Raw genomic sequence first — 22,833 nt, forward strand, 5'->3', positions numbered from 1 at the left:
TCCCCCTGGAGAATTGTAGTCCCAGTCCTGCCCTGATAATCATTGACTGCTATTACACAAAATTAGTTTTCAACACGACAAGTACAATGACCATATCTTGAAGCCTCTGCTGCAAAGAGCTGAGACAGACATTACAAACATTGTGTAGATTTAGTTAAGTAGTACAGTAACACTCTATCTTTCCGGAGCCATTTTGGTGGAGCCCACTGCCTGCGACTCAATGGATTCTGGTCTCCAAGCAAATGGCCGCTGCCTTGGATGCCCTGCACCAGAGACACATGTTAGGTCACACATCTTTAGTGATTAGAACTCTACACTGGTCAGACACTACATTCTCAGCCATGCCTATTATTATTTACAGTTCTCCTCCAGACAGAATCTCCGAGGTTTGGTGTAATAAAAATCCGGAGTATTTCAGGTGAGGAGTAATTAATGCAGTGTTCATGATTGCTTACTGTATCACACTATTGTCAACGAATCATTAAACAAGTCAAAAAGGTGTAATACTATGTAACTACCTTCAAGGTAAAAAATAAATACATTTAAAAAAAATTATTACAGCAAAGCAATACAATCCAGTTAAAGCCTTGTTTTTCAAATGATAAACAAAGCATGGAGTACGTAGGGGATTATCCACTAAACAGTGCATTGGAGTGACTCACAAAGCAAAATGCAAAATTAAGGCTAACATTTGCCCAAGTTATATTTTTGCTATATTTGTAATTTGACTGTTTTAACCTGGATTTTACAAAAATAAATAAATAATATCACCACACAATTCACTGTTTTGTGAATAAACCGTATGGGGTTTGTTTTCTTAAATACAGGGTCCTTGACCCATGACCACTTCAGAACATTGACGTGGCCATGGCGCATGATGTAATCTATCTATCTGCCTGTCTATACCCATGGTGCGTATTGCTGCTAATATTATCTGTAATTATTAATAGTAATAATAATAATAATAATAACAAAGTATTTAACCAGGAAAGGTACATTCAGATTACTCTGGTTTTCAAGTACGTCCTGAGGATGTTACCTTAGCCCAGCATCCAGGGGTTGTTACTATAGAATTGTTTTCAATTCTCAGAAGGCTTAAAGAACATGACATTTTATCGTTTAAGTGTGCCAATCCCTATTTGTGTTTGTGTAAAAAATAAATAAATAAATCTTTTAACCCCTCAAGGACACATGACATGTGTGACATGTCATGATTCCCTTTTATTCCAGAAGTTTGGTCCTTAAGGGGTTAAGTTGATATAATTCTGGATAAATGGACTCGAGGAACCCGGAGAAGCTGTTTTATAAAGGATAGGCTTATCCCATTAGATAATGTTAAAGGGACACTCCAGGCACCCAGACCACTTCTGCTCATTGGAGTGGTCTGGGTGCCAACTCCCACTACTCCTAACCCTGCAAGTGTAATTATTTCAGTTTTTTATAAACTGCAATAATTACCTTGCAGGGTTAACTCCACCTCTAGTGGCTGTCTATTAGACAGCCACTAGAGGGAACTTCCTGCTCTATAGCGCTAGAGCGTCGCTGGACGTCCTCACGCTGTGTGAGGACCTCCAGCGTCGCTCAAATCCCCATAGGAAAGCATTGAAATTCGTTTTAAATGCTTTCCTATGGGGAGACGTAATGCGCATGCGCGGCATTGCCGCGCATGCGCATAAGGTCTCCTCGGCCGGTGGGCGGGATCAGTCAGGGAGTAGCGTGGCGGAGGAGGAGACAGCGGCGAGGGACATCGCCGCTGCCTAAGGTAAGTGACTGAAGGGGTTTTCACCCCTTCAGTAACCGGGGATTGGTGGGTGGGAGGGAGGGAGAGGGACCGTCTAGTGCCAGGAAAACGGATCGTTTTCCTGGCACTGGAGTTTCCCTTTAAGTAACTGACAGGGTAAACATTAATTGCAGATAATGCTTTATCGGTATGTGGGCAGGCCAAAGTGTAACATTTTACAGTAAAGCCATAATGTTTTATCCATATGCAATGTACTGTTTATCTATATTGGTCCACTGTCATTTAGTTATATTGCCTAGCAATGTGCTGTTTATACACTAACACCTTCCGCTGTTAGAATATCAAGAGAGTTCCAAGTACATACAGTTCTTATTCTGGAGGTAAACTTGCGCAATACCGCTACAAAACTAATTTACCTTTTGATGTGTTAATATACCATACAGTAGAGCAAGTGACTACCCAGCAGCCTATGATATGGAACAGAATTTTCAGATTTTACTATTAACATGATGTAAAGTCATGATTTTATTAAAGACACAGAGACAACTATTTACTAATCTCTTTCTTTAATTCCTCAACAGCAGAGAGAAAATAATGTCCAAAAGAAGGAAAAAATACACACTCCTAAAGGGTGCACTCCTCCTAACATTTTGATGTATAAAATCGAGGAAAACGTAAAGGAATTGTGTAGTGTACCCATACACAGTTCATGGATCACTGCTCGCCTCTACGGATCGCTGCTGCTATTCCCACATCTCAAAAAAAGATGCTCTGAACACCATGTACTATGCAATGATGTAAAGTGGTTATGGTGCTTAGACTGTCTCTTTAAAGTTGGGAGAATCAAATTCACATGATGCATCCAATAATGGGGGAGTGTAATGAGTTTGACAGACATCCCTGCAATCCAACCAACCAACATTCCCAGGGCACTGCGGAAGCAGTGTTGTACATTTAATGGCATACAGTTTGTACTTACCAGTGATAGCTAACAGTTTACAAGCAAAACACATATGGTATACGGCTGTGGAATCTAAAAAGAAAACAGAAAAAACATAGTGTAATACAATTTTAACAAATAATGTGCGCTGTACAAAAATGCGCTCACAAACGCGTAAAACCACAACTGCTGCTGTTTTACTAATTTTATTTGATTTAGAATAAATGCCGCTATTTTATACTACCATCGGGAGTCCTGACTTCCTGCTATCCTGCAGACAGCGGAGAGGGATCCATAGCCCCCCAATTACATCGGGGGAGGCACCCTTTGAGCGCATAATACATCTACATCTTGTGAGTGCATTTTTGTACAGCGAACATTATTTGTTTACCGTATATTGTATTACACTATGTTTTGTCCATGTTCTTTTTTAGATTCCACAACCGTATCCCATATGTGTTTTGCTTGTATTCTGGTCTAAAGATCACCACCTGGGAAGTGATCCTTGGGAGGCTGCCCGCTTGGTTTAGCTGATAAGTATATTGCATACTTACTATTCACACTATTCACACGTGATTGTGGTGATAGTATTGTTTTGTTTCCTATAGCTAACAGTTTGTTTGGAATTTGTTTAGTATTCTACGGATGTTCACGCTACTGAATGTGTTTGGCCCCCAATATCTGCATTGCAGAGTAGAACTACAGGGTCACTGCGCCCAGACCACTTCATTGAGATGAAGTGACCTGGGTGCATTTAGTGGTCCTTTAATTTTATGGAAGCAATGCCAGCCGAACAACAAAACGGATGTCTTACTGGATTCTGCTGCCATCTGCTGTATGTTAATGATATTACGCTGTGATATCTTGCAGTGATGTCGAACCTTTAGACTTTCATATGAAATGTAGTTCACAAACATATGCAACGATTCCTGATCTTTGTCCAAGATGATAAAATCAAATTCAGTTTGAATACTGTCCCGTGATACAATTCTCAGTTTGTCTTGTTTATTAAGCAGGGATTTTGTTTGCTACCAGTTCTGCCTTTATGACTGTTGGAAAGTCAGTCGTTTGATAGTCAATTTGTATAGTACCATATGCTGAGAATCGATTATGAGATATTTGTTTTGATGTCGGTTTTTTTATTTTATTTTATATTTCTAATCTGTAAAATTGCCAGCATTTCAACTTGCAAAATTGACTATTAACTGAAGTGAGAATTCAAAGTAAATTTTAAATTTAAGGTGGAAATAGCCAGACTGAAAAATATTATGTGTGTCTTTATATCATCCAATCATAAATTTTACCTCCCCCAGAGACATACCTAGGGTATTAATAACCCGGGAGTGTATTTTGCATTAGCACCCGTCTTTAACACTCCAAGCACCATAGCCACTGTGGCTTACTGTAGTGATTATGATTCAAGGAAGCGATAGGTTCCAAAGTTAACCATTCTGATTAGTACCACTCCAATTTCTGTCCCCCACTTTAATCTTCCACACCTATCTCTCAGACAATTGAATCTCCCTCTTTGTCTCTCACCACTTATGTCTCCCTCTATTTGTGCCTATTATGTCTGTTCACTCCTACTCCCATTCACTGGCCACTCTTTTTTCTCTGTTGTCCGTTTTTATTCTGTCTAGCCCCCAGCCCTCCCATTCTCTCTGTCCACCCCTTAGAACGGAACTGTCACCATCTGGGGCCTTTGCAAAGACCCCTGATGGTGTCATTGATGCCAAGGGTCCAGTAGCCAGGGGTGGCAGGCAAAGGTGAGTTCTACTTACCTGAAGCTGTCCCTTGCGAGTGCCACCATCCTCTTCCGTCTTCTTTTGCGGCTCATAGCGCTTCAGTGTAGCATATGTGCAGAAGTACAGCATTTAGGAGTATGGAGGATCTCCTCCATAGACATAGCCAATGCCTTGCAGCCATCATTGGTGACAGCTGAGGATTGACTCTTCTTGGCGACAGTAGCTCCGCATCAGCGCCAGGGGTCCCTACTTTGTCTTATGCTTTTGGTTAGAAATAGAAGGAAAAAGAAGGAGAGAGTAGGAAAAAGTAAGAGTAGAGGAAGCGATTGGAAATAGGTAAGTACGGCGCGACGGTGCCACTTTAATTTGTTTGTCTACCCACACATTTTCAGTCTGTCTCTCTCATTCTCTGTTTGTCCACCCCTCTACCAGTCCACCTCCCAAAACCCCTATTCTGTCTGTTCACCCCACTATTAACCTCCTGTTTACCCCTCCATTTTCATTCTTTCTACCCCGCATTTTCAGTGTGTCCATCCCCAACCAAGCGCACTGAATGAGAGGTGAATGGAGAGAGATATTCCCACCACCTATCACAACGTTCATTGCTGGTAGGAATTGGTATGACTAAGGAAGTTTGTAACCTCTGCCTTAACCGTACCTCCATTGGAGAGCAGGCATTACAACCCATTCAATGAGCTGAATTGGTTATAGTACCTAGAGTGTCCCTGTAAATGACATGTCAATCCTTCATTCCGCTTCTCCTACTAATTAGGTAAGCTTCCAGGACTGATAGCTACAATGTAGGCAGGTACTGAGTACCACCTTATTTTGAGAACACCAGGATTGTGTGAACTTTCAAGGTTTAAAAATTAGTTTCAATTGTTTTGTCAAATAGCCAAGCTGAAAACAGTGCTGACATTTTCCAGTTTGATTGTTGTGGCCGACTTTGAATTCCAGACAATTCCCAATATAGTGAATAACCCTATATTCCTAGTTATTTTTAGCTATATGGCAGTCGTGTAAAAGGACACAGACGTTGAGCAATCATTAGGGACATACCCCAGCCTTCCTTTTATTTTAGAGGGTCGCTGCGCACACCTTGGCACTCAACTGGGTTAAAGACAAGGCTGGAGAATTATATAATTTGAAATCATCTTAATAAAGCAGAACGGCAATAACTGATATACTGTGCTGCTGGCAGTATCAGAGAAACAGACTATGCATATATTTTGTTTGAAGGAAAAAAAATTATATAAAATTCTCTGCAAAATTATGGGCTATGAGAAGCACAGTGCCGATAACACACATTAAAGAGAAAGGTCGCTTAGCAACAGAAAAGGAAGCAGATTTCTTTTCATAAAAGGGAAAAATGCATTCGAGAAAGCCACGTGTAACATTGGTTCATCCACTGCGCTTAGCTGCAGCCTGCAGGGCACAGCAAGGGTGTCTGGGAGTAAAGGGATAAAGAGGTATAGTAATGCGGCAATGCAAGGAAACCCTCAAGGGTCAGACTCACTGAACAGTAAACTGTGTTGAATAAACAACTGACACGCAATTCATAATAAAGATTCTTGGCTTGAAATTTAGTTGTTCTAACGTGGCTATTTTGGCTTAAATCCTGGAATTCGAAAATAGACAATGCAAGCAAACACATTGTGTGTTTGGGAAATGAATAACAAATGTAACAAAAATGTATTTAATATTAAAACATACAACTGTAAACAAGTATGACCTAGAACTGTGCTGGGGGCTTTTAAGCGAAAGAGGATAAGGTAAGTGTATCTGTTTTATCAGAGCCCTACTGCCCCTTAAGGACACATGACGTGTCTGACATGTCATGATTCCCTTTTATTCCAGAAGTTTGGTCCTTAAGGGGTTAAAAAAACAAGAAAAAAACGCCAAAACCTCCAACAGCATTTGTTAAAAAATAAAAGTGTAACATTTCATCAGATAAATCTGAGCCATATATTGTATATAGATTTGTGTTATTTTGTAACAAGCTAAATGACGCAGTCTGAATTGATAAAAACTGTTTATTGTTTCAGATGTTTTGAAATTAAATTGGCAGTGATATATAAAATGTCAGCACAAGACGCTGGTAATATCATTGCTGGCATGCGTGAAATTATAACGTAAAACTAATGAAGAGAAGCAGTTCTGAGCTGGGCAGTTGTAGAAGAGAAGTAGAGAATCGTGTGGATCCCAATGACACATCAGGTATGTCTTCTGTGAGTGTCCGTTCGGCTAAGGCTTTATGTACTGGTACAGATATCACAAACTGCACATTATACCTGGCGAGTACCAGTGTTCTATGTGTTAAAGTTATAGCAAAGTGTCCAAAAATTCAAAAGAAATTACATTTTTTTTAATCCTTCCATTGGTGCTTTAATTGGAACTGCGTTTTGCATCTGAGAAATATATAATAGCAAAAACAATACAGGGTTATTTACAAAAGTGAGAATTCAAAATGAATTCCACATTTAAGGCCAGAGTAGCCAAATTGAAAATGTGGCTGATTTAGCGAATTTTTCTAGTTCAGCTATTTTGACCTTAAAGGAACGCTATTGTGCCAATTTTCTCCCTCGCCACAACTGGCCCTGCCTTCATAGGAATCCGCAGTTCAAGAAAATCTTGGGATGTAAACAGGAGCCCGATTATCTGGGCTTCATCCTACGTGATCACGCAAAATGTGTCACATTCAAGCAGAAACTTGAGTTTCAGCTTCCTCACAGACGGCAGGACGTTTTCTCCTAGGATTTTCTGATACTTAAATGATTCCATCGTGCCTTCCACTCGCTGCAGATTTCCAATGCCAGAGGATGCAAAGCAGCCCCAGAGCATCACGAGCCACCACCATGCTTAACTGTAGACAGAGTATTCTTTTCAACATATGCTTCATTCTTCTTCCTCTAGACATACCGCTGCTCCATTGGGTTGTGATTGCTTCACAAAACAGAATCACAAAACTTCTGTGGCTTATTCATATGATTTAGAGCATATTGGAGCCGACTTTTCTTGTGCGTTTGTGTCAGTAGTGGAGTTCTGTCATGGAAACCTGCTGCGTTTAGTACGCACTTTGAGGGTTTTTCTCAAATCTGGTTGCAAGAGATTCTATTTAGGGGGTTAAACAATTTTGAGACTGGAGAAATCATTCTAAGTTGCATTTTCAGTTGAATTTAGGGAAACCACCTGAAGCGTTTGTTGTGCTGAGCTATTCCAATTGCTTTTGTTTGATTTGTTCATTGCAAACAGTTGAAAGTCTGTATATTTTTGACAATAAATATGCTTTTCATCAGGGAGTTAAATAATTTTGATTACAACTGTAATATTGGTTGTTATTATTATACACATACACATACTCATTGCTTGTAATAGGAGCTGCAATTAGTTTACTGCTGAATCAAGTCCAGCGCTATATGTCATTGTCATGAAACGCGTAGGACAGAACTTGGTTTCTCAATCAGCTAGATGCAGCTGCCATGGAATGCATGGAGTCTTTGTATCCATCGGAATACAGTGGGAGTATTGCAGAATAATATACACAGCACACTCCATGTTTGATGCTCTGTATTCCGGTACAGTAGGACAGTGAGCCGTTTACACAAAACATGCTCTTTGTGCAGGTTGTTCCCCAAGAACGGAGTTTTTCTTCCTCTGGTTTTCTCTGAAAGGCTTTATCTGTTACATGAAGTTATATTTTGAGCAGTGCAGAAGGAAGTGCTCTCTGTTTCACTGTCTGTCTCATCACTGTTAATGCTTTCAGTTTGAGCTTCTGGCTAGGTCTGTGCCTGCTTCATTCTCTAACAGGCAGTCAGACTGTTTTTGGTGAGTGTCTTCCAGTGGAGATATTGATCTTGTGTGTTTGATAAAGGTTCATGGCAACTCTCCCCTCCCAGTGGGATTCTCCACCATTTAGTTCTGATAGCTGATGCTTCCTTGGGGTAAGAGTGTTTTGGAGTGAGTGAATGCTTTGTAGTTAAGTCTTTCAGTGCGTGGGAATGCTTTAAGGTTTATTGTTTTAATATGTCAGTATTCATTCATGCAGTCCTAGTTTAAAAGCAGTGCTTTCCTAATCACAGAACCTTTATTTCACTGTTACAGCAATGTATACTCAATGTATCATGTTATTTTCTGATACCAGTATGACTCTCCTATTCACATCATTGTTTGTCTTATCATAGCAATGTAGACTCAAACACACATGGTTTTCTGGTCCCAGCAATGTTTTCCTATTCACAGCACCGTTTACCTAATCGCTGCAATCATACACATAAACACACATGGTTTTGTGAAAAATAACTACTTTTTCCCTCCCAATTTATTTCCTAATAACAACACTTTTTGTCGGTGCACTTGTACAATTCACTGTATTTTCATTATTCATACTCTTTAACTTAAAGAGTTACTCCAGCCACCACGATCACTTCTCATTTTAGAATTTGTGCAAGCAGTCAGTATATGCAGCATTTCAGCTTGAAACCGGTCTATTTGTACTAGGATGTTGTTGTGCCCCTAGAACACACATGATTTAACCAGCCTGCAATTCTGTTCTGGACTGTCTTATGTGGTTTCTGTGCAAATAATACATAATTAGCTCCTTCACTTGCAGGCAGCGCTGTGAGAGAGCCTGCAATGTGATCCCTGTGGGACTGTGTGTATTCTGCTCGTTCAATCTCTACTTTGAATATTGTCCTACCTTTGTTCAGCTCCTAAAATTGGGCTCTCACCCACCACTTTTTGGCACTTCCTCCAGTTTAGCCCTTCATACCTCCCACTGTCCAGCCCTCTGTCCCTGCTTCTGTTGCTGCACGTGCGTCTGAGGTACAACAATGCTTCTCTGTGAAGTATTTAAAGGACCACTCTAGGCACCCAGACCACTTCAGCTTAATGAGGTGGTCTGGGTGCCAGGTCCTTCTAGGGTTAACCCATTTTTTCATAAACATAGCAGTTTCAGAGAAACTGCTATGTTTGTGAATGGGTTAAGCCTTCCCCCTATGTCCTCTAGTGGCTGTCTCATTGACAGCCGCTAGAGGCGCTTGCGTGCTTCACAGTGAGAGCACGCCAGCGTCCATAGGAAAGCATTGAGAATGCTTTCCTATGTGACCGGCTGAATGCGCGCGCAGCTCTTGCCGCGCGTGCGCATTCAGCCGACGGGGAGGAGAAGAGGCGGATCGGAGGAGGAGAGCAGGAGGAGATCTCTCCGCCCAGTGCTGGAAAAAGGTACGTTTTTACCCCTTTCCCCTTTCCAGAGCCGGGCGGGAGTGGGTCCCTGAGGGTGGGGGCACCCTCAGGGCACTCTAGTGCCAGGAAAACGAGTATGTTTTCCTGGCACTAGAGTGGTCCTTTAATTGGACTTCAAACTGAAAATTGATGAAAAAGTCTACATTTCAGGGAGCACTTGGGCCCGGCTTTTTCATAGTTGCTTTATTTATTTATTTAATTAATTTTTAAAGGAAAGGGGATCAATAAGAGTGAGTAGCTGATTAATCCATGTTCAGCAAAATGAATATGCTTGGAGTAATTTAATTCAATACTTTGCTACAATAAGCATTTGGATGCACGAGAGGCACGCGGATTGGCCATCGGTTCGAAAGCTGGGTGATGTTGCCGGAGGAGGAGCTGGCGGCAGCTCTGAGGAAGTAAGAAAAAAAGTAAATAAAAAAACGTATTTGTTCAGGTTTTTGCTGCAACTCAGACATCAGGAGTACAGATTTGTATAGTGTTCCTTTACGGGTGCTGTATTTGTTTCTTCTTTTTAAGCAAGAATTCCTCAAGGTATATTTTCTAGCTGAGATGGTGTCAGGATTATATTGATCTAGCATGCAGAATAGTATCACACCCTAGAACTAAGGGTCTTACTGGACCTTAAAATGGCCGGACTTAACTTGGCCCGAGAATAGTCAGAAAACTAGCAGAGGTCAGGTACACAGAACAAGACACATCGATAAGGAATAGCCAATAGTCAAGGGTACCAGAAATCAGGGAAGTCAAAACGAAGCCAAAGTAAAAAAATAGAAAAACACGGTCAGGAACACACTCTCGGGTAACCATCTAAGGGAAACTACGATAGGGCAATGAGCTAAGGAATAAGTGAGTTTAAATAACCCTCTTGAAAATCCGATTGGCTGTACCTAGCCCTTGACCCCAAAACATGTGTGTGTGTCTTTTGCGTGATGTCACCTGCACGCCAACGTCGTCTTTACCGTGGACGGACCTGGGGCTATATAATTGCGTGGGTCTGCAGTGGCCGGCGTGCACCGACATGCCGCACAAGCCAGGCATCTTGGCAGAAGATCCCCTCGATCTTCGGAAGGTAATTATCTATGTTTTTGCCACATGGATACGAATGATACGTGACAGATGGGCAGCAGGTAAATGGAACTAGCATGCGATTGCAAAGCATCGTGTGATTGTAATTTACCAGTAGCAGTATGGAGTTTTACCTTATATTTACCTCTACTCCAGAAACCACTTTTTAGTTTCTGAATCAACTGAGCAATTCATGCATGATCACACCGGTTCTTTGATGATTTTACATGGTGTACAAGTCTAATTAGCCCTATAATCTTAAAGTATTTCTCCTGGGAATTCAGCTGAGCATGCTGAGGAAGTATAATGTAGATTTACAAGCTTGTAAAACGCGGCATGTATTTTTTTCAGATTGACAATGGGGGTTGTGAAAGAACTTCCTGTAATCTATAAACATAACTGTATTCCTCGTTTATAGTGTTGTTTGTTTTAGAAAATAATAAGTATACGTTTGTTTAATTCTAGCCATTTCTAGTTGTTACAGTGGCAGAGTGTAATGGACCGTTTCGCTCACCAGAGGTTAAAAACCGTTTAGGCGATAATCCCCTTCCAGATAGACAAGCAGCTACTGCAAGCACCAATCTCCCGAACTGCAAACTACACGAATCTTCCAACTCCCGAACTGCACACACTTGAATTCCCCAATCTCCCGAACTGGAAACACACGAACACTGGAATAGCTGAACAGGAAAAGCATACAATCCGCTTACACTCCTGGCAATCAGCATACAATCCAATTCCCCCAAATACGAGACGACACTTCGGTTTGAGGGTCAAGCAGAATCTGGTTTACTGAGGCTAACTGCCCAGCTTTTATGCAGGTTTCCCACCTGGTGGACACTCACCTAGCGGACCAGATGGGAAACTGGGAAACATATAGGACACTGACCAATCACAGACATACACCTTTAAACAATCCCACAATTCATTACAATCCCTCCTCTCTGCCTTGGAGATAATTGAGAAGTAATCCAATTATCTCCAAGGACAGAGGCAAAACTCCATTACACACATTGCAGACAAAAAGACAATAAAAAACTTAAAATAACATACTGATACATTTAGTACATAAAACATATACATTCTACATATCCCCAGATAGCTTAGATCTGAGCGCACATTATTACCGAATGGCGCTCAGATCACATACATACAGTTCAATCGCCATGGAGCCAAAGTCTTTCCCATAGTCTTTCGTTACACGAATAGGCACCATGGCATGGCTATCTGGGGTGAGGCTGTTCATATGGTCAAACTACCGAATGAACAGCCAGTCGGTTCCATTACCGAATGCAGAGGTAAGGAGGCTGGCGGCTCAGCGGTGTTCGCGCAATAAAGTGTCCGTTTTCAGTTCCATAGTTTGAACGCTGAACACCGCTGGCCATTTGGAAGTTAAAATGGCCGCTGCCACGTGTTCGGCAAACAAACAAAGGCCACCCAGCGTTCATCAATTAAGCTGCGGTTAACCGCAGCTTCTGGGCGGTCAATTGACGGCACACTCCAGCTCCCAGGTGGTCCCTCGTACGGTAGTTTGTTCGGTAGCTGGAATCTACCGAACCCCTGGCAGAAAGGCACAAACAAGCCTTTCTGCAGGGAAAATAAAAGCTTTAACCTGTAGGGCTATAGTCCAAAGGGAGCAGGCGAGCAACCAGGCTTCTCCAGTGCCCAGTGGCGAGGTTGGTCTCCCCTTTACCAATCAGACTAACAGGGTATCGGACCTCCTGTCGGTCAGTGCCCTGGTTAGTCCAGCAACCCACCCACGAAGCACAAACAGTATTACAGCCCACCCGCAATAAATGGTTATTACACCTGAGTAAGGGATAAACTTGTCCAGGTGCCTCACCACGGCTGTGCGGGAAACTGGTAGGCTGCCTTGGTGGGTTGCTGAGTGGGCAGAGACCAGCGGTACTCTGCCCTGGTGCCAGCGCTACCACGGAAGTGGTAGGGCTGTGGAAGTGGCCTGGCTGTGGAAGGGGGAGACCGATTGTCTCCCCTCTGGATACACCGCTCTGTGGCTGTGGAACAGGACCGACCGTCCCTACCCCTTGTGCTGTAAGTGCAGAGACTACGGTCCCATCTCCACAGTTGTGGGGCTTAACATCTCCCCTTGGTGGGTAAGGCTGCCGCTGGGGAGAGGGGGTAACAAGCTCCTCTCCCTGAACCGTAGCCTGCCGCTGGAGAGAGGGGGTAGCAGACTCCTCTTCCTGACACACTCTCTGCTGGTGAAGGGGGGGTCCGACTCAATATTTTGTCTTGCGGCTGGGCTGCGAGACCAACGGTCTCTGCTCCCTGCAGGACACTCTGCCGCTGGGGAGGAAGGACGGCACCTTCAGCTCCTTGGGGTACCATGTGGCGGAACCAACCTCGCCACCCAGAGTATTTGGGTTCCCTATCCAACTTATTAAACTATGCTGTTTTCAAATGGGCTTCATTGATCTAGTCGGAGGGGTAGGCAACCTTGGGCACTCCTGATGTTTTGGACTACATCTCCCATAGTGCTCTTACAGCCATAATGCTTGCAAAGCATCAAGGGAGATGTAGTCCACAACATCTGGGGTGCCCAAGTTTGCCTATCCCTGGTAGTGAGTTCAAAATAGATAAACTGAATTGCAACTGATCACGGCGTAACAATATCGAGTACACAATAGGTACTATATATGTATATTACATATATTATATGTATATTACTTATATTAGATATATAAACTCTATCAACTCTGTGTCAGCATATCAGGTATAGGACCTACATTTCCCTGGTCCTCTAAGTTAAGTAGTGTTGGTCGGAGTAGCATTTGTCAACAATGCAGATTTGTTATTTGCATTGTTTAGTTATTCCTCCATGAGAGTTATAGGGTACAAGATATCGTAACAAATGACAGTACATTATGTACATCATAAAATATAACATATTGTAAAAGAAAATGTAACATAGTGTAAAATAAAAGTTGATACAGCACGTACAGAGGACTTTACTACTGCGTGGGTGGTGTAGTTCAGATTCAGAATACTCTTTGCCTGCGTGCCCCCCTCTACTTTTGCCACTTGTCCATTCATTTATGTATCTTGGCTTGGATACCAATGTGCTTATGCTGCCTCCCCCCTCCTCCCTGCCCCCAGTTTGCCCAGATGTTGTTATCGTGTGAGTGCTCCATCCTCTATTTGCCTCCCAGGCGCCGTGGATGCTTTCATGTATTCCCTATTACCCTATTATATTTTCCACGGTTCCCAGATCTTGTCATATACATATATTTTGTAGTTTAGAGACCATCTCATTACTCCCTTAAATTTTCCACCAAAGACAGCCAAGCCGTCTTTGTTGGGTTATTAACCTTTTTCCAATTTGCCACCACTTCTATTTTTGCCGTCGTGAGCATAAAGTATAGCAGTGAGTTTTTGTATTTGTGTTGAGATGTGGTAGACTCGGGTACATGCAAGAGCATCGTCGGGTCATCTAAGGCCTAGGATAAACCCAGTACATTCTTAATCGTGGCCTTTACCTCCCTCCAGTATTTTTGTACTATGGAGCATTCCCACCAGATATGTTGAAGACCACCCTTTTCTTTGTGACATCGCCTGCATTTCGGGGAGATAGAGCCATCCATGTTATGTAAGCTTTGTGGTGTGGTATACCACCTAGTGAGTAATTTAAGTTTGCCTCCTGTAATGGTAAATTTATATGTGAGTGAAAGGTTCTCTTAAACACCAGAAGCCACATCTGGACAGGCAAGCGTTCAGTTAGGTGTTTGTTCCATACTTTATACCTGAATTTGTCTTATCATCTAATCATTTCATGGTCGATCGATCCTGTTTTAAGGCAGTAGGAATGTTTCAATATGTGTGTACAGTATTATATAAACACATGTTAGCCTTGGTTTATTGTACTGCTTTTTTATCAAACTGTACAGATCAAAGTTCTCCTGTTCTTGGATAGCAGGGGGGATGGGAAGAAGGAAAAGGGAGCTAATACAAAGAAGCACACAGGAATATGAAGAGTGATATGCAGAGTCCGTCACACAAGAAACTAAGCCGGCATTGAACAACGATCTTGATCACATTGAGCAGATCAAAGGTGAGTGAATGCACTAGCTAGATTTGCTTTGGAATATTGTTGCAAAGCTGCATTTTCTCTGCAACGCTTTACAGAGTGCTGATCTTTACCCACTTGTCTCACAGGATCTGTTTCATTTAAAAGCATATCTCAAAGATCCTTCCAAAACTTCTCAATCTAGAAAAAGTTCTTCAGCCTGCCGGACCTGTTTTTCTCTCGCCGTGTTCTTGGTGAGTGAGTGAGTAAATGAATCCATTCCAGCCTATTTCTCTCTGTGAAATGTCCATGAATTGTTCCTAGTGAGGCTTCTGTTTGGTTTGTTTGTTTGTTTGGTTGTTCTATTGTGGAATGTCATGTATGATACAGTCACGTTTTAGTTTCTTGTAAATATGGAGAAGCACAAAATCTACCACCACCACTCCAGAGTAGATAAAACTTTTACAATTACACCACTCATATTTCTTGTATATATGGGCCTGTGTGATAGTGTATATGGATACATAATGTGAAAGGACAATAATGTTTTGGAACAGAGTTTCAGGGACAAGAGAAAATCATGAGTCAAGGTTTCAGGAGGAAGAAATTGGCACAGAATAAATCAAGGCTGCGCACGCGTCCTGTGTGTCCTTAAACAATCTTTCACCTAGTTGAACTCGATCCACCTATTAAACTAATAAGAACTTGGCCTGTATGGGGTAAACTGATCGGAGAAGACATTTTGTAAATACGATTCCCATGGAGACATGATGGAAAAGATTTTGCCATGTATCTGAAGACAAATGTTTTTAATAGTAATTGTCTCTAATTCTAAAATCCCAACTTTAGAGAAATGGTTTTAGTTGGTTTTCCAACCATTATTTTGTATGCAGAATGAAACAGGTTAAAGCAAAAAAAATAAAAAAAATAAAGTCCATCGAGTTCAAAATTTATTTATTTTTTGATCCAGAAGAAGTTTAAAAAAAAAAAAACTCCACAAATGCCACAAAGAAAAATCCTTTTTGAATCCATGATGACTTCACTTTGTATCAACAACCCTCATACATGTTAATTATAGCAATTAATATTTATTTTTTTCCCAAAAAATTCATACTTACAGAATTTGATTAGACAACCACTTTAGTTAGAGAATTCCACATCTCTATTGTTCTTACTGTAAAGAACCCTTTCCTCGGCTGTAAGTGAAAACTCCTTTCTTCTAGTCGCTATGGGTGACCTCTTGTCTGTTGTATTCCTGCTAAAGAACAGGTTAGCACATTGTGGTTTGTACTGACCCTGTACATGTTTGTATTGTATAGTGCTATCCTACCCCCGCTGAGGCATCTTTTCTCTGAAGAAAACAAATTTAATTTTTCTAGCCTTTCTTCATAACTTATGCTTTCGATCCCCCTTATTCATTTTGTTCATTCTGTATTGAATCTCGTGTATTACTTGCCTGCCTAGTCCTTCTATTAATCTATTTTCCTGGGTGGAGAAGTTATATCGTATTTGGACTGTATTATCTCACATAGTTTGTGTCATCTGCAAACACCAACACACGACTTTCAATGCCCGTTTCAAGATCATTTATAAACTGATTAAAGTGAAGTGGATCCAGAACAGACTTCTGAAGCACATACCACTTTTGCCAAATTTAAAAAATTTACAACTACCCTTTGCACTCTATCTTTATGCCAGTATTCTATCCAAGAACAACATTTGTCATCTATAGTAACCTTTTGTGTGGAACTGCTGTATCACATGCCTTAGCAAAATCCGAATAGATCATATGTACATTTTTGACAAAAAAACAGATTTTCAATGGGGATTAAATAATAATGATTGCAACTGTACCTTGGTTTTCATCGCATGTCTGTTTAATGCAGTGTGCACATGCATATGTTTATAGCTGAGTCCTAGCATGGAATGCATGCAGCCGTGTGCGGGGCATTCTGGGATGGACATATAAACACTTTGTGACATGCGCAGGTGCACTCACATATCTGACCAGCTTAGCTATAGTTTATCCCTCCATGTAAATGATTTATGGCCAGGTTCAGCTGCAGTAGTTTTCCCTTCGGCATCTGCAGCAAAATTGCTGTTCAAATATCAGAGATATGTATTTTATCTATTAAGTAGTGTAATGAATAGGTGAAATGTTTACTTGTCACCATATTATTTTTTGTATAATAGGTGAATTTGATTTTGGTATAATAAGAATAAATGTTATATTCTGTTCTTATTTTTAGAGACTCACTTTAACTCTTTGCTGAATTCCATGGAGTACAAGTCCAACTGCCCACCTTCCCGGGTGGTTATAATCGGAGCTGGTTTTGCTGGACTTGCTGCAGCTACCACCTTAGTAAAGCATGGATTTAAGGACCTAGTCATTCTTGAAGCTTTAGAACGAGCTGGTGGCCGGGTCTGGACACATAAACCATTTGGGACTGCTGCCTTAGAGTTGGGTGCGACATGGATCCATGGCCAAAAGGATAACCCACTTTACAGCATGGCCAAACAGCATGGACTTCTGGCAGAAGAAGGCTTTAATATGGTCAGCTGCCAACCAGTTGCAGTTACCCCTGAGGATTACTTCTTCACAGAGCATGGGAAAACTCTCCCAACCGAACAAGTAGAACAAGTTACTGGATTTTTCGGTAGATTGATGTCTAAGATTATTGAACAAGATTTTAATCTGGACTGTGGATCCTGGTCTGTTGGGGAGTACTTGGATAAGGAATTCACAAAGACCAACTTTTCAGACACAGAAGTGTCTAAGGGAGTCTATGAGTGGTGTAAGCGTGCTGAATGTGTTGATGAGGCTTGTAACTCAATGTATGAGTTCTCTTTGAGCCAGCTTAGCCTCTACACTGCACTGGAAGGTCCATTTTTTAACTGTCTTGGTAGCGGAGGTTACCAAGCATTGCTTAATAAATTGCTGGAACAGCTACCTCCCAATTCTCTCCGGTGTCAAAAACCAGTTCAGTGCATTCATTGGGAAGGGTTGCCTGTAGAATCGAGCAATGTTTCTGTCTATCCGGTAAAAGTACTTTGTGAAGACGGTGAGGAATTTCCAGCAACTCATGTAATTGTTACAGTGTCTCTTGGCTGCTTGAAACATCGGGCATCCAACTTATTTGATCCACCACTACCACGAGGTAAGATGGAAGCAATTTCTCGACTGGGGTTCGGTACAGTGGCCAAAATATTTCTAGAATTCTCTGAGCCATTTTGGCCTGAGGACTGTGCAGGAATACAGCTGGTGTGGGATTGTGGCCCTGAGAGCCCCGAGGGATATGCTGATTGCAAGAGAGGAGAATTCTGGCGGTCAGAGTGGTATAAGAAGATCGGAGGGTTTGATTGTGTTCCAATGCATCGTAGCACTCTCTGCGGCTGGATCACTGGGCTTGCTGCAGAACACATGGAAACTCTGCCTGAGCGTGAAGTGGGAGACATATGTGTCAGGTGAGAGTGGAAGAACCTTTTCATTTAAGGGAAAAGGCGTAGATACAATGCTGTGAGACTGAATTAAAATAAGTAGTTGGGCATTGCAGTTCACATCTCATTAAAATTAATAAGACTATGAAAGCCTACAATATATTTGTGTTCGGAATCTATATTATGTTAATGGAATGTAGAGAAAGAGCAAAGTTGGTTGAGGTGTGCCAAAACCAACGTACGAGTAGGCCTGTAAAAAAGAGGGTCCACAAAGAGAAATGTGTAAAGGAGGGTGTAGGTGGGTGGGGTCAACACAGCTTGAACGGCAAAGATAAGTAGGGGGGTAGGGTTTATATAGGGTCATAACTCTTCCCACAAATTCAGGCCAATTGGCCTTCCAACTTGTGCTCGGAATCTCTATTATGTTAATGGAATGTAGAGAAAGAGCAAAGTTGGTTGAGGTGTGCCGAAACCAACGTACGAGTAGGCCTGTAAAAAAGAGGGCAAAAAGGAATTCAAAGTAAACACACTTTATTGCAAGTTTAAATTTCGAGATTTCTGAAAGCCTGCCTGAGCTCCCTTTCTGGTCGTGGGATGTAGGAGTTGTATATTGAGGATTTCAAGCGTCCCAGCCTCTTAATGATGTGTACCAGGGTGTTGGTGCTAGAGGCTGATGATGCTGCGCCGATGCGAAATGAGTGACCAGAGAAGGAGGTTGGGTTGTAGCCTAACCTAGACAACAGAATTCTGATGTGTGACATAAATTTAGCTGTGGTGAGTGGGTGTCCTTGGAGTAGAAGTAGTGGAGTATCTGGTGAGTGCGTGAGGTGAGAAACCAGGAGCATATCCAGAACATGTACAGGGCACCACAAATTCTCGGTAGGAAAGAGGGGAATGATAGTGGGATAGGCTGAGTGATTAGTCTTGGTAGAAGGCAAAGAGAGTACAAAATGGTCATCTACTCTCTTTAAGTAAGAAAGTTTGAGGCATCGTACTGTGTCTCCTTGATGTACCACTGTGAACTCTAGGTCTGAGGAACCCATAAAAGGCCAAAAAAAATGGCAGATTTCATGACTAAATTGGTATTGTGGTCAAACGGGGATTTGTCCAATAAGTCGCTTAGGAGCCGGAATATTGGACCGTCTATTGGTAGCCCAGTCGTACTAGGAGAGACTGAGACCTTAAAAATACCTTTGAGGATTTTCTTAATGGGGTAGGAAGACAGAAAAGGAGCGTGGTTAGGGAAGTTAGTGAGGATGTTGTGTTGTACTCCGGTGAGGTAGAGTTTGATGGTATTATAAGAGAGTTTAAGGTGTAAATGGCAAAAGGAGGCAAAAGCCACCATGGTTTTGATGGAAAGGTCACCTTGTAAGCAAAACTCGGCTGTGAATTTGTTAAAAATAGTCAATGCCCTAGCGTAAGAGATAGTGGTGTTGGGAGACAGTGCTTGGTGCGTGACTGTTTGTGCGTGGAGTAATAGTTTGTTTAAACCAGGGTTAGCCGTAGGAACGATGGCGTCCTGGCTGATTGAAGGTGTGCCGGAGGGGGAGCCTGGCCGGAGACCTGTAATTAAAGAGCATAAAAGAGTGTTAGCAGCTGAGTAGAGGAGGTGTAGAGAATGAGGTCTAAGGTATATCTATATTGCTTACGCATGTATCCCTACATGCTGGAATAGAAGAATGTAGGCAAATTACATCAAAATTATACATTAATATGACTGAAACTATTCCATGAACTGGAGGAAAAAGAAGAAGGATACAAAAATGTAAAATCACACTTTATTACTTGGAGTGCAATTAAGCAGCCCCCCCGAGATGAGCAAGGTTGCGAAGAGAAAGTGCCATTAACTGGACGTGGTGTCGTCGTATAATTAAATGTGTGCTGAACCAGCTTATTTGTTCGGTGTCAGACGGGTTGGGCACATGGACTTGGTGTGTGCTCTGAAGCATATGGAGCAGATGTGCAACAACCTGCATGCGCTGTAGCTGCATATGCCAGTGTCAAAGTTATTGCACACCTGCGCCTTGCCCAAGAAGGTGATGGGTCTGCCCAGCTTGTCTCTCTGGACACCTTCCTGTCTAGGGAGTGGGGTGAGGGAGTGGTGGGGTGAAAAAGTGGACGTGGAAGGGTCTGCATCCCCAGGGCATAGATCGGTGGAGTGTGAAGTGGAACCACATGAGGCACAAGATGGGGGCCTCAGACCAGCAAAATGACGGCAGAATAACTCCGTATCTATCTGATACCAATCGATTCTAATATTGAATTGTGTCAGATGAGTAGCTGCCTTGGTCGAAACGGATTTGTGGTAATCGTAAAATGAGGACCCTCCATACTTGATGCCCAAATCAACCACCTTGTGCATATATAAATCAAGCTCTTCTCTCCTATGAGGGTACACCGTGCAGATAACATCGCGATAAGTGCCGAACGCGATAACAAACTGTGGGATGGTGAGTTTTTTATTCAAACGTGGGTCTCTGGCTCTTAAGACTACGGAAATGTCCCTGTAGTTGTAAACTCTATTCTCTAAGACGTCTTGGGAGGCTATGAGGAGGGACATTAAATTGACGTCTTTTCCATCACGAATATATTTCTTGACGGAAGCCGGAAAAGAGTGGGCTGGTGAGGTGTGGGTAGTGGTAGTGGTAGTGGCTGGTGGGGGAGGGGAAATGAAGGGTATGGCAGTCAGAGCGGTCGAGGTTACCGGTGTAGGGACTGCTGGGGCTGTTAAGTCACCTGGAGTGGCTATGGCTGATTCCACCTTCAGCAACCTGCTGTTAATGGATTGCAGATTGTCCAGTATAGCCGCCAGAGTTTCCTGGGAGGAATCAGAAAAGCCAACTGAAGGCCCTTGTGAACTGGTGCCGGGCCTTGGTTCATTGGCCTGAGTAGTTAGCAGTTTATAAAGTTCTGCTTTCCTGGCGGTGGCTGGAAAGGGGATTCCCCTGAGCCTAAATTCAGTCGATATTTTAGGAATGGTCCAATATCTTAGGGATCTGGGAGTAGAAGGAGTGAGGGATTTCACCGGAGACCCAGGCCTGGCTGGCGTGCTGGGTATATCGTCTGATGGGGGATCGATGATTGGTTCTTGCGACATCCTGAAAGGAATAATGATATGGATAAGTAGAGTATAGTGGAGGTGGGATGAAACCTCCGGAGAACTGGCCTGCTAGCTAATGCCGAAGCAAAGAATTACAATTTTAGAACCAAGTGACAGATGAGGCCCTGCTATTGCCAAGCAGCGGTGAGAGGCTATGATTTGGGCCGAGGGAATTTTGTGGTCACCAGAAGGAGGTGGCAGGATGTCGGCCTCTTGTGACTGTAAGAGATTCAAAACGTGTGGCCTTGACATGTGAAGCCCTGACTGTAGCCCTAAAGAAGAGCGAGCGAGGTGGCTAGCTATGATTTGGTCGTGGGGCTGAACCTCCGTGTATGAGGTAGGGGTGTAGACCTCACGGACCGTAGTATTACTGGGGAAGCTAGGGCCAGCACCTGACCCTGAAAGCCAGTTCTCTACGCTGACGGGGGCTTGTCTCTTGCAGGAAGTATGTAACGTATGTAGATACTGACCTTGGCCCTTGGCTAGGCCCTGCAACCGTAAAGGGGAAACTGTTCCTTTAAGAGAAAAAAGCCTGGGATATATACATAATTTAAATGTGACAGTGTGGTGAAATAATGACATTTAGAATAAGGGAAAAAATGTAGGTAGTGTCGTGAACATAAATAAAATCATACATAGAGGAACATACTTCAATATAATTTTTTTATAAAATGCATACAACCTTATGCATTCGTCTACCGAACGTGTGAGAGAGATATACTATGACCGGATGTAGATTAATGAAAAAATAAATGTTTTGTGACCCAGCCGTTCGTATGTGTTACGAAAGTGAGAAACAGGCGAACGTAAGGTGAGTAAAAGCGTACGTAAGAATGAACAAAATTCGTGTGTACTATACGGTCGGCTAAAAATTGCCCCAACGCAGGAATACATGAACGGCGGATTAAACGAACTGGTAAGTAATATATCTAGGGAGCCTATCCCCGCGTTTCTATGCCCAAACGTGGGAAAAAGGAAACGCTATTCCCCACGTTGAAGCTTACGTTTGCGTGCTTGTCTCGTGACCGGAAGCTCGACAGCCGGGCAGCGAGTCGGGAAAGCTGCGGGGCAGCCGGTGGACGAGCCCTGAAGTCTGCGGTAGGTGCTGCTGGAGGGAGAATGCTTGCTTGCTGCAGAATTTTGGCGGGAACGGCTGACAGGAAATGCAGGTAACTATGGTGACAGTCAACACAGCTTGAACGGCAAAGGTAAGTAGGGGGATAGGGTTTATATAGGGTCATAACTCCTCCCACAAATTCAGGCCAATTGGCCTTCCAACATATATATATAAGAATTATATATATGTATATGTAAACAAGAGCACTCAATGGTTTTGAAAGTAAACATTTTTTTTAAAAAATGAGTATTCACGGTCGCATATACAGATCAACGTTTCGGCCGACAAACCGGCCTTTATCAAGATGCTGAACAACCTACAATGTACATTATATGTAAGAAATACTTAATCATAAATTAAGCTTACCATAAACCGGTGAAACATCAAACCCCAGTGCTGCGTGTTGTCTGCCGATACAA

The 22,833-nt window shown here is 42.5% G+C and overlaps 1 protein-coding gene across 3 annotated transcripts in view; it reads left to right on the forward strand.

Moving 5' to 3' along the window:
- The first annotated feature begins 345 nt into the window (after positions 1 to 345).
- LOC134570637 (peroxisomal N(1)-acetyl-spermine/spermidine oxidase-like) overlaps positions 346 to 22,833 on the forward strand; it is a 31,967-nt gene continuing 9,479 nt past the window's right edge. Inside the window, exons 1-5 of one of the 3 annotated variants that reach the window (XM_063428568.1) lie at positions 346 to 418; positions 6,472 to 6,643; positions 14,641 to 14,804; positions 14,909 to 15,017; positions 17,009 to 18,224. In XM_063428568.1, the coding sequence (XP_063284638.1) occupies positions 17,038 to 18,224 (1,187 nt within the window). In that variant the 5' untranslated portion in view covers positions 346 to 418; positions 6,472 to 6,643; positions 14,641 to 14,804; positions 14,909 to 15,017; positions 17,009 to 17,037. Of the gene's footprint in view, positions 419 to 6,471; positions 6,644 to 8,103; positions 8,252 to 14,640; positions 14,805 to 14,908; positions 15,018 to 17,008; positions 18,225 to 22,833 lie in introns of those variants that run through there. The other 2 variants (XM_063428569.1, XM_063428570.1) reach the window with 2 other exon arrangements.

The sequence above is a fragment of the Pelobates fuscus genome, chromosome 8 (assembly GCF_036172605.1).
Source record: "Pelobates fuscus isolate aPelFus1 chromosome 8, aPelFus1.pri, whole genome shotgun sequence".
NCBI lineage: Eukaryota > Metazoa > Chordata > Amphibia > Anura > Pelobatidae > Pelobates > Pelobates fuscus.